This window comes from Cucurbita pepo, chromosome 2 (genome assembly GCF_057944985.1).
Source record: "Cucurbita pepo subsp. pepo isolate OVF chromosome 2, ASM5794498v1, whole genome shotgun sequence".
Taxonomy (NCBI): Eukaryota; Viridiplantae; Streptophyta; class Magnoliopsida; order Cucurbitales; family Cucurbitaceae; genus Cucurbita; species Cucurbita pepo.
Window position 1 is genome coordinate 4,229,371 of NC_141799.1, and position 11,404 is coordinate 4,240,774.

Sequence of the window (11,404 nt, forward strand, 5' to 3'; positions counted from 1 at the left end):
TTCCTATAATTGAGTTCTTGAATAGGAAGGTGCACCTTATTAGTATAGGTAATAGCTTTCAATTCTTTGAAGCCTTTCTTAGTCATCCTATTCTGCTTTCATTCGAATGTGGTCTTTGGTGGTTCATTCACGTACTCGAATGTCACATCCTCTGCTTCTTATCCAAATCATATTGATATTCATGCTTTCATTACACAACCAGACATCAACTTCCGGAAAGTGATGGTAGATTGTGAGATTTGGCTGAGAATGTTGTTAGAAGTGGTTTTAGATTTGAAAACAAGATTTAGAAGGGAAGATAAAGCGTAGTGGTGGTGAATTAATGTGTGAGGAGGTAGAGTGAATGTGTTGCAGAAGAATTGAATACTGAGTGAGTCAGATGGCATGGCGTTAATATGGAGGAGTTATTGACCACTCTGACCCATTCTCTGTCTCATTGACTCAATGTTATCTAGTACTTGGGTAATAATTTGGAAAACATGTCGTGTGATTTATTATTATGTTCATATGTGTTGCCCTGTCCCTTAATACCAGTAGCCTGCAACATTTTATCTCTATAACACTTCTGTTAACATAGCTGCATTTATTGTGCTCAAATCTGTAATTTTGAGAAGACCCGTGTGATGCTCTGCTCCATAACTTACAGGAGAATAAGTGTGGCAAGTTTTATATAATCAAATTCTAAGAATGGATCGTGACATCTATTTCGAATTTTTTAAACTTGCTTTCTCATGCTCAATAAAGACTCGTTGTGAGATTTTCTTTTGGAGTTCTTTTCGGAGCTTTATGTGTGTTTTGTGTTTTATTTGTATAACTTAGTCGACCATATTTGAAGTGGAGTTCTACGTGTTTTGTCCTTGAGTTTTACGACTCGTATGTTGTAAACTAAATTTTATTTTGGAGTAAAAATTATAATGTTCTGTTGAAGCTTTTTTAGAGATTATAACACTTATTTAGAATAACAGGATAAAGTTTTAAGAATAAATTTTAATTTTTTTCATAATTTTATGGTTTAAATATGAAAAGAGAAAGGGAATTTTTTTCAATATAATATTTGTCTTTTTTTTTTTTTTTTTTTTCGGCAACGAACACTGTTCGGGGAGAAAAAAAGGAGGAGTGAGTTTAGAAATACTCTAGGAAGTAACCTACTTGTACGCTCTCATCACATCTTTAACTTATCTGCGAGCTTAACTCTAGGCTCTGGGAAGTTTGAGTTTAGTTTCTACTGCTGTTTGAGCATCTGGGGTGTCTGAAGTTTCTTCGAGTGTTTTTGCTCACGGACCCACTATAAATTTCGAGGAGCTAGTTCATCCTTTTCTGGCGTTGCAAATCTGCTGAGTGACAAGTCCTATCTACGGAGTCAACTACTTTCTTGTTCTTAATTTTGGTAACTTGTTTTGCTCATGCAGTGAATGACTAGTAACATAGGTTAAGGCACTACCTCATAAAGTTCTCATGAGATAGTATGGTGTGAGCTAATTTTGAACATCATTCATGGAAGGTTGTTATTAGCTAACAGACCCTCTCACATTATCATAAAGTCAATCTGCCAGCCAGCTACTCGATCAACCTATGTAGTCTCACGCCCCTATCTCACGAACGGATTTACAACACAGTGACCCTGTTCAGGAGGCCCTTAACCCTTTCCAACACGATTGGGGCACCTACACAGTACCATACTCACCTTATGCCTAGCTCGCTCCATGGTACATGTACGAAAGTGGAAAAGGTAGCGGAGAGATATGAAATAGTTCAAAAATATTTTTTCTCATAATTATATTAAGTAAAGGTTGAAATAAACCGGTCTAATATTAGTCTCTAAAATGGTCGATAAAATCAGAGCTTAAAAAGGGAAAATGAGTAAATTAATGATGGATGAGACTCATAAGGTATTTTTAGAGATTGGAAAATGAAGAAAAAAAAAAAAAAAAAAAAGAAGGAAATACAGCAAAAATATAACCCAATAGATGATAGCAGACAAGGGAGAACATAAAAGATTATAACATTAAAAAAACAATATTTTGTATGAAAAAAAAAAAAAGAAAAGAAAAAAAAAGACAAAGGATTAAAATGGAAGGAGGAAAAAAAGAAAGACAAAAAGAAAAAGAAAGGCAACCTAAAGGCGATGAATTGGGTTGTAAAGTTGGGTTGGCCTCGAGCTTTTGTTGGAACTAAAATCCAATTTTTCAGAGAGAGCAAATCTCGGAGACGGGTTTTAGATTTAGATGGAAACCAAACCAAACCCACATGAGTAAATTGCAGTGGGGATGGATCATACGACTCATTTTTCACCATCACAGTCGGTCTACGCATCAAATCAGGAGAGTGGAGCGAGGATTTGGGCGACTTAATCGATTTCTCACTCTCTTATGTATTATTCTAAATCTCTTAATTCCTATTTTCAAATCTTCCCCTTCTTCTTCGATTCATTTGATTTCATTTGATTTTTTCTTCCGGACATGTAACTGGATTTCAGAACAATCTAACTCTTTCGAATCTTTTTGTTCTTCTTCCTCTTCCTCTGCGAGATTTTTGCTTCATTTTGCTGCTTCCATCCTTGTAATTCCTGTTGATTTTTGCCCGTTTTTGTTTTTATTTTTGTACATCTGGTTCTTGTTTGTTCAGAATCCTTCATGCTTTGTGAAGTGGATTATAGAGCTAGGGTTTTAGTTTTAGTACTGAAAAAGCTGAAACTAGGGCGGGAGTTATTAGAATCTTAGGTTTTTGTTTTGAATCATAGATGGAAGATGATAGGAATGGGCGAAGAAGAGCAAAAACGGAGGTGTTTTAATCATAGATTTGGGAGTTTTGGGACAATTGGTGGTATTAGTGGTAGATCTTCTTCTAAGAAACTAAAGCCGAAGCCTAGGAAAGTTCCTCAAAGAGGGCTTGGTGTTGCACAGCTTGAGAGGATTAGATTAGAAGAACAGCAGAAGAATGGTTCTGGTGCTGGTGCTGCTATTTTTTCATCTCCTTCTCCATTATCACCAACTAAATCCTCCTCTTATATGTCGTTACCGATCCCCGGTTTTCGCCAATCCAATCGTTCTTCATCTTCGTCTTCGTCTTCGTTCCTCTCGCTCCCTCCAGTGAGTCTCTCCTCTTCCACCTTAATGTTTGGACCTCCTCTGCCTGTTCTTAACATGGCTGTTAAAGATTCTTTCACTGTTCCATTGGTGGATCAAGCAAATAGTGGTGGATCTGAAACTGGGTTGTCTGCACTTTCTATTTTGGAGCAGGGAAATGCTCTCAAATGGCATAGCTCTTGTGAATACTCTCTTGAGAAGGAGAATTGTGGGTTCCATCCCGGTCAGGCGTTTCGTTCGAATTTCGATTTCCCTTATGAAGTTAGCCCTCCCTGGCCTTCCCCTGAACTCCTTCAAAGAGCTCAGCAGAATCATTCACCTTCTCCAATGGTAATCCATGAGTTCTTCTTTTTCTTTGAATGTATTCTTTTTAATACCTATTTGATTAATGGAACTTGCAGGTGAATGTGTCTTCAACAACTTCACAGTCTTCTGGCCTTAATACCCAGATAGAGCCCCCTTCAAACCAAAGCTATTGTTATGGCAACTACTCAACCATCTGGGCAGACAAGGAAGAGAAGGTGAATTCATTTACTTTAACCATTATGGTTTTCTAGAGAGATTGATTATCCACCACTGAAACATGCTCTGCTCTTGTTTTGTGGAATTTCAGTATTTAGTTTAGCTCAAAGTATAGCTGTTTCTATGAAAATGATTGTGTAAATTATGTAGTTACAGATGGTTGGCACAAACAGATTGTCTCTCTTTAATCCAAACAATCCAACCGATCCGACTTTCAATTACAACCACTCTTCCTTAGCTATTCCAAATAGATCCAATGATTCTACTTCGCACGGCAGTGGAAGTGCACTGAGTTGTCGGTACGACAAACTCTGATTTGATCTTACTCTATATTCTCTAGATATACTGTAACAGCTCAAGCCTACCGCTAATAGATATTGTCGGGTGATTGTGAGATCCCACAAGCATTCTTTATAAGGGTGTGGAAACCTATCTCTAACAAACGCGTTTTAAAAACCTTGAGGGAAGCACGTAGGATAATATCTGCTAGTGGTGGGCTTGGCTGTTACATATACAATGATATATGCCAAAAGTGTTGTTTCAATGTGCAGAGAGGTTCATACACCGAGTTCCTTGGAAAACGACAAAGAAGATGCTGACTTAAAAGGAAACTTCCTTAGCCTTGCTTGGACATCATGTCCAAGCTCGAACAATGTCAACTGCCCTCCAACTTATCCGCTTCTGCAGAACCATATGCATTCCAATTCCGAACCGCATCCTTTTCAGGTGAGAAAAGAGAGAGGGCGTAATGGTTTACATAGCTTTGGTTGTGTGTTTTGCTGAAAATCGTTTCTTTTTCGATTGATATGTCGAAGGGAGGAGGGAGACGTGGCAGGTCGACGGGAAAGCAGCCGTTCTACAGCTTCCTTCCACCTGCAGAGGCAAGAACGAGAAGAGAGAGCGAGATGGCGGTGAACAACAAGTTCAAGGGCGAAGCTGGAGAAAGAGTTGATCTAGATTTGAAGCTGTAGAAGGTAGAGAGGCTAATGCTTTGTTGTTGGTACCAAAAGTGGCTGGTGTTCATATCATATCTTAGAAATCAATTGCTACAAAACCTGTATGTTACTCTCTTACAACTTCTGGTTTTTGGTTAAATTATGCAAAATTTATGTTAGGAAATCCAAATCTTAGCCTGAAGTTGGTTTCTTCTTGCTGCCCTTTTTGTTTTTAATTTTCTGTGTGGTTGGTGTCTAGTCTAGCTCTAGTACCATTTGAAACAGCTCAAGCCCATCGTTAGTAGAAATTGTCTGCTTTGGTCTGTTACATATCGTCAGTCAGCCTGTTAAGTAGAGGTTTTCACACACTTGTAAGAAATGTTTCGTTCTTCTCTCCAACCGACGTGAGATCTAATCTCACAATCTACCCCGTGGGGTTAGTGTCTTCGCTAGCACATCACTTGGTGTCGGCTCTGATACTATTTGTAACAGCCCAAACCCACTCTAGTAGATATTGTCCACTTTGGCTCGTTATATATTGTCGTCAGCCTCACAATTTTAGTTCACCGCTAATAAATATTTGTCTATTTTGACCTGTTATGTATCACTGTGATCAAAGGTGTCGGTTGTACCAAAACAAAATATATTGACAAAAGTAGGAACAATAAAGCAAATAAAAGAGAGCAGAACAGTGGAGTTTCTCTAACACAGGCTCAGCAGAGTGTCTAAAGCATCCGGAAATTTAGATCAACAAACCTCCTGTGAACATATATATAACTCAAACACACCAACTCATCTATGACCAACCAAACACATAATCAAGGACATATACCAGCACAAGAGACAGGGGGTATAGAAGGAGAGCCACCAGGGCTGTCCACAGCGGGAACGCGGTTCGGAAGCTCCCGAGCAGTCCCATGATCATCGTAACGACCAGAATAACCAATACTTCAGAAGAAAAGTTCCAAACCAATCCTCTCAGATAAACAAGAGCCAAGAACACAGATAGACAAAGCACATTGTTCATTGTCACTGCTCCATATAACTGCACCAAGGAAGCTTAGATATCAATCATTCTTCCCCACACAGCACACTTCAATATTAAGTATATAAGAAAGAACAAACCTCAGAAAATGTTAAGGAGGCGGTTTTTCGCTTGTCACGGCTTGCAAAGATTATAGCAGAGACTGCTTCACTGGAGTTGGTTGCTAAAGGCAAAGCGATAAACGAAATGAAGAACGCAGGGATACTCGTTGCATTGGAGAAGTTATGTACAACGTCGACCAAAGGATCGGCGAAGGCAGCAGCAATGGCTGTTCCAAGCAACAAGAACAGTATGGCTCTGATCAACACTCCCTTGCTCTCCTCGACACCCTCTACAACCTCGTCGCTCTGTTCCCCGACATCCAGCAAATCATGCTCCCTCTTTGTTTCCTATATATACATCATCTCATGCTTCAGAAATGCGACGGTAAGAATCAAGAGGAAAATTACAGCGACCGCCGACCAGGTTACAACTTACTTGATGAAAGTTATGCAGGTATTTCATTGTGTGAGGACCATCATCAGCTCTGCCAGTTCTTGCTCCTTGTACATGAGCTAGCCATCTAATGATCCCATTGGCAAACTCGGTAGCATCGACATGGGAATCACGAGAAGTATCGAAGTCGCTCAGTATTTTGTTAACAGCATCATCATGATCTAAGTCGATCGCCTCGAACTGAATGCCAACGATTAACGCTCTCAGTTCAGAAGCTGAAAGAAGTCCATTCTTATTCACGTCGATTCTTGAAAATAGCCTGTCATAGAATGTTCATTGAGCAGCAATCAGAATCTGATGAAATCAGTAAATGAAAGATTGAACTTTTTGTGTCCACGAACTAACTTGTCTATTATTTCTTTATCTGGTTCCCCACTTTCTGTCAGGAGTCTTCCAAGTGCTTGCTGTTTTAAATGTCTTAAGAGCCCGAATATAACATGCTTGTGCTTCACAAAGGCAAGTTTCCTCCTTTGAATCCATGGCTGGAAAACCTGCACAAATTTTTTCAACTTATGAAGTGGATATCAAGTTTCTTAGCATGTCAGTACACGTAAAGGTCTCGACCCTTCCGTTGCAGCTAAATGATTCGACTCGAGAAGACTAGAATAGCCGCTGATGTTTCTTGCTCACCGAATTCAGGACGTTTGAAGGGAAGATAAGCTCATTTGAGTTAGAATTACGGTTGTAAAGACCTCTACTATGGACAATGAGTTAAAGTCAGAAGACGAAGAGAGAGTCTATTTGCTTTTTCACCTATTTATCTCGCGAAAACTCTTACTCCTCATTAACCTCTCCAACTCGGCTTCTCTTACCTCCTTCATGTATCAGCTCTTGTTCTACTCCCCACGTACGGACAAATAGTTCCCAAAGACGAAAATAAATTGTCGAGTGAACCGTAAAAAGACGATAAGAAGTAGAGAACGCACCTGGTAAAGGCAATATATAATGAACATTGAAACAGAGATAATGAGAGCAATCAACACAGCCAAGTGCCTTCCTGAAGTTGAATTGAGCAATTGTGGGAGTTGAACTACTAAAAATGGAACAACAGATATAACCATAATCCTGGCAGCATAGCTGGTCCATATATCAGTGCTCACTCCAGATTCTGCCAAAGAACAAATTACAATGTAAAAAACATGTCCTTATCTTTGTAGATCTTGATATCCTTGTTTGAACAACATAAAAAACACAAACCAAATGTAACACAGCCAAGTAATTGTCCCGTGAAAATAGTCGTAGCGCGCACACGAGGCATACAGGAACACAAACAGACACCTTGGAGTTTCTTCGGGTATATTAATGAAAGCATATGACAAAGGTATATTGTATGAAAGCAAAATGACATACCAGTCAAGCTAAATCCTTTTGTATCCTGTAAATCTATGGCAACTGAATCCTGAAGGTCACACTTCCCGACAATCACACATGTGCCCCAGATGAGTGTGAGAAGCATGACAGTTGAACCAGCTAAGAGGCCCATTCCCACAGAAACCTGGCTTTGTGCCACTTCAGCACTTCCTGCAAGACCAGAAACTATAGAAAAAAAAAAAGAAGATTAGAGGGTTATCGGAAATAACGCATAGATGGTGATATTAGACTTGTAACCGCTAGCAGATATTGTACTCGGACTTTCCCTTTTGGACTTCCTCTCAAGGTTTTTAAAACGCGTCTGTTGGGAGAGGTTTCTACACCCTACTAAGGAAAGTTTTGTGCACCTCTCCAACCAATGTGGGATCTCATAATCCACCCTCCCTCTTGGGAGTCCAACGTCCCCGCTGGCACACCGTCCAGTGTTTGACTCTGATACCATTTGTAACAGACCAAGCCCACAGCAGATATTGTCCTCTTTGGTCTTTCTCCTCCGGGCTTCCTCTCAAGGTTTCTAAAACGTGTCCAACCACACACTCATAAGGAATGTTTCGTGTCCCTCTCCAACCGATTTGATTCGATGTGGAATCTCACCAGACTAATCCATGTTGAAAACATGAGTGGCAAGAATGAAGTTTTGGAAAAAATCGAGCCCAGTGTGGAATCTAAGGGCTGCGCTTATGAAAAGATCCCGGTTCAAGAAAAAGAAATGAAAATCATTCAGGTTCTTGATGTTGAGGTCTGATCAACGAGGTTTAAATCAAATCAGCAAAAGTTGAAGTACGATAAAGTTGATATCAACAACAAATTGCTACAAGAGTGAGCATTAGCAAAAGCAGAGAGATCCGCGAGCCAAGCAAATTCAAACCCAACAAAGTAGAAGTATAGCAGCAAATGAAACTTTAAACAAACACTTTATCGGGTCAATAACCGAAACCTTTGAAAAAGTAGCCAAGATAAACAAAAGACAACTCCCTGATTTCTTTTCGGGTCAATTTCTGCGATCAAACAGTTCGTATGAAGATGAACAAATGGAAAAGCAAAGTAAAATGCAGATCTATCATTCATTTTCCACAAATCCCAGTGATCTAACATACTAGAAATCATGTTTCAAAAACCCATCAAAGTGAAAAAGTAAGCAACAAGTACCGAGAATCAGCATAGCATCAGGAAGAGCACCAAGCGCAGGAAGGAACAATCCCCCAACAATTCCAGGTCCCAAGATCTCCAACAAGAGCTCGCTTCCAGTAGACAAATACTTAGCAGCCAAGAACATCAAATACCCATAAACGATAATCAAGAACAGATTCCCCAAAACAGAGGTGGTACATGGAAGAAACCCATAAGACTCCTCACAAGATTCCTCCGGCGCAGAGACAGATTCCAACGAATTAAGCCGCAAATAAGGGGTTTCCTGCAATTCATTGACGCCATCGGAGACCAGATCAGAGGAAGAAGAAATGGAAGCAAATCGACTGCTGTGGGATTGACCACAGAAGAGGAAGAAAATGAGGAGGAAGATGAGATACAGAGGAGGTCTGGACATGGCTATGGGAGCAAAATCAGGAGGTGCAGCGAGAGAGATGAAGTGGGTTTGAAGAACAGAGCTGTGGGTTTAGCTTAAAAGAAAGATCGATTGGATTGCGACAGAGATTTTGAGACTGAACCTGTGGGGCTTACAGTGCTTCCATGTGAGGAGGACGATCTTCACCGCGAGGAAGACGAAAGAATTTAATTTAATTATTAAAAGTTGAAAATTCTAAATGATTTTGTTTTTTGCATAATCAAATCATTTCATTTATTTTTAATTATTCTTTCGAAAAAGGAAATTGTCCATATAATAATAATTTAGAATAAAGTTTTTTTTTTTTCATAATATAAAATTGAGGATTATGAATTAAAGAATTCCATTAATAAATTTTTAAAAAAAATTAATTTTGTGTCGGTTAAGACGTTGATATATTTTTAAAAATTAATTGATTGATTTATTATATAAAAAAATAATTTTATATTAATAACATTATAAATTTTCAATTTTACGCTCATCTTTAAAATATATATATATTTGTTATTTTTAATATTTATATAAAATAAATTTCTTTACAACGCGAGCATGTGTAATCGTAAGATGGAGAATTTATCTTATATTCTTTTTAAAAAAAAATAATTTGAATTAAGAAAAGATCGAGTTTAATTTAACTAAGTTCGGGTAAGATAGTTCTGAGCAAAGATAAAAGATTCACGGGCTGAATGGAGCTTATATGACAAGACCTAAGCAAAGAGGTGATTAGGACTTTCATGATATAAGAGTGTTCAACAGGACATACGGAGCGTGAAAATAATATTGGTCTAATAGGTTCATGTGCACGTAACATGTGGAAGTATCTCTTATGATTTATTATTTAAAGTTTTTTTTGGGATCTCAACCAAAAGTCTAATGAATTTTAAAAATTAATGATTTTTAAATTGAAAATCTTGATTATTGAAGAAATATATGTATTGGATGAAAAGTCTCACGTCTGCTGACTTAGGGAATGATCATGCGTTTATAATCAAAGAATATTATCTCCATTGGTATGAGACGTTTTGGGAAGCCCAAAGCAAAGTCATGAGAGTTTACATTCGAAGTGGACAATATCATACCATTGTGGAGAGTCGTGTTCATCTAACTTGGAGAGGCGGCGTGCCAGTAAGGACGATGGGCCCCAAAGGGGGGTGGATTTGGGAAGTGTCCCACATCGATTGGAGGAAGAAAAGAATGCCAGCGAGGACGCTGGGCCCCGAAGGGGGTGGATTGTGATGTCTCACATTGGTTGGGGAGGAAAACAACCCACCATTTATAACGGTGTGGAAACCTTCCCCTAGTAGACGCATTTTAAAGCCTTGAGTGAAAGTCCGTAACCGAAAACCCAAATAGCAGTGGATCTAGGTGGTTACAAAAATTTGTAATTTAATTTTAAAAAATTAAAAGGAGGGGAAGGGAGAATATTTGCAGAGTGAAGGTGACAGCACGTGGCTCAATTTCATTGGCAAATTATATTACATTATCTTATTATTATTTTTTAGATAATGCCATAGCCATCTACTTCACTCTTTGAATCTTACAATAAAATAAAATATTCGGTTCTTTGAAAAATATCTTACATGGATTTATAAATAAAAATAAAAAGTTTTATCTTTCAACAAAATATTGAGTATAATTGATATAATTATAAAATTAACATATCTTTATGTTCTAAATGTTTTAACTTTAGTTTATAATTTAACCGGGATATGTTTTTTAATATCTATATTGAAATTAATTTCTTTTTAATTCGACGCAATTATGTGGTCCAATCATTATAATTCTTTTTTGTTTTTTTAATTTTTAAAATTGGAAATGATTGAACTTGAATTCATTCGAGACTTAATAATTAAATAATACAAAAAAGGTCTAAATCAAAGTTGAAATATAAGGAGCTAACATTATGAAATTGATTTTTACATTTATCCATATATTTAAATAGGACAGGCACTCATGCCACGTGGGATGGAAAAATAAATCAACTTATTTAAATTATTTAAACCTGTCCACATGGCTTTTTTTTAAATCAAAGTGGAGTTTTTGTTTTGTTGACATGGAAAATAAATAAATTGCGTATAGAGAAATATATATGTTTATTTGTTTATACTAATAGGTCGACACGTCGGACGCTAAATGCCAGGTGGATGTCGGCAATAGACGCAGAGCAATCCGGAAATGATCGGACACGTGGACGGCGTTGGAGAGAGATAAGGATAAGATATGGAAAGTCAAAGATTTATCTAAAAATATATCTGATTTTTCAACGCACAATTTTGGCGTTTTTATACAAAAAAAGATGCATCTAATGATTAAAATAAACCTTAATTTAAACTATTAATAAAATTCTTTTTTCTTTTTAATTCCTTTTCTTTCCTTCACCATCTAA

At 37.8% G+C, this 11,404-nt stretch overlaps 2 protein-coding genes across 3 annotated transcripts; one reads left to right on the plus strand and one right to left on the minus strand.

The window, feature by feature from the left end:
- The first annotated feature begins 2,089 nt into the window (after positions 1–2,089).
- LOC111788000 (uncharacterized) lies at positions 2,090–4,753 on the plus strand. Of its 2 annotated transcripts, none has more exons than XM_023668128.2 (5): positions 2,090–3,416; positions 3,488–3,607; positions 3,759–3,907; positions 4,160–4,334; positions 4,424–4,753. In XM_023668128.2, the coding sequence occupies exons 1-5, from the start codon at positions 2,748–2,750 to the stop codon at positions 4,577–4,579; spliced, it is 1,269 nt and encodes a 422-aa protein (XP_023523896.2). In that variant the 5' UTR covers positions 2,090–2,747; the 3' UTR covers positions 4,580–4,753. The 2 variants fall into 2 exon arrangements, with proteins under 2 accessions (XP_023523896.2, XP_023523897.2); XM_023668129.2 differs by having other exon boundaries at positions 3,765–3,907.
- Positions 4,754–5,169: 416 nt separating this feature from the next.
- On the minus strand, positions 5,170–9,182 carry LOC111788001 (sodium/calcium exchanger NCL). Its single transcript, XM_023668131.2, has 7 exons — positions 8,604–9,182; positions 7,434–7,619; positions 7,010–7,191; positions 6,429–6,574; positions 6,066–6,342; positions 5,669–5,977; positions 5,170–5,588 (listed from the first exon to the last, which is right to left on the minus strand). The coding sequence occupies exons 1-7, from the start codon at positions 8,998–9,000 to the stop codon at positions 5,340–5,342; spliced, it is 1,746 nt and encodes a 581-aa protein (XP_023523899.2). The 5' UTR covers positions 9,001–9,182; the 3' UTR covers positions 5,170–5,339.
- Positions 9,183–11,404: the final 2,222 nt, after the last annotated feature.

What these genes read in the sequence shown, in the direction of transcription:
- LOC111788000 (XM_023668128.2), top strand. Translation starts at nt 2,748, where the DNA reads ATGATAGGAATGGGCGAAGAAGAGCAAAAACGGAGGTGTTTTAATCAT. An exon ending in ATCATTCACCTTCTCCAATG is followed by an intron (nt 3,417 to 3,487) that starts GTAATCCATGAG and finishes TGGAACTTGCAG; the next exon opens with GTGAATGTGTCTTCAACAAC. An exon ending in GGAAGTGCACTGAGTTGTCG is followed by an intron (nt 3,908 to 4,159) that starts GTACGACAAACT and finishes TTCAATGTGCAG; the next exon opens with AGAGGTTCATACACCGAGTT.
- LOC111788001 (XM_023668131.2), bottom strand. Translation starts at nt 9,000, where the DNA reads ATGTCCAGACCTCCTCTGTATCTCATCTTCCTCCTCATTTTCTTCCTC. An exon ending in AAAAGGATTTAGCTTGACTG is followed by an intron (nt 7,192 to 7,433) that starts GTATGTCATTTT and finishes GTTCTTTGGCAG; the next exon opens with AATCTGGAGTGAGCACTGAT. An exon ending in ACCTGCATAACTTTCATCAA is followed by an intron (nt 5,978 to 6,065) that starts GTAAGTTGTAAC and finishes ATGTATATATAG; the next exon opens with GAAACAAAGAGGGAGCATGA.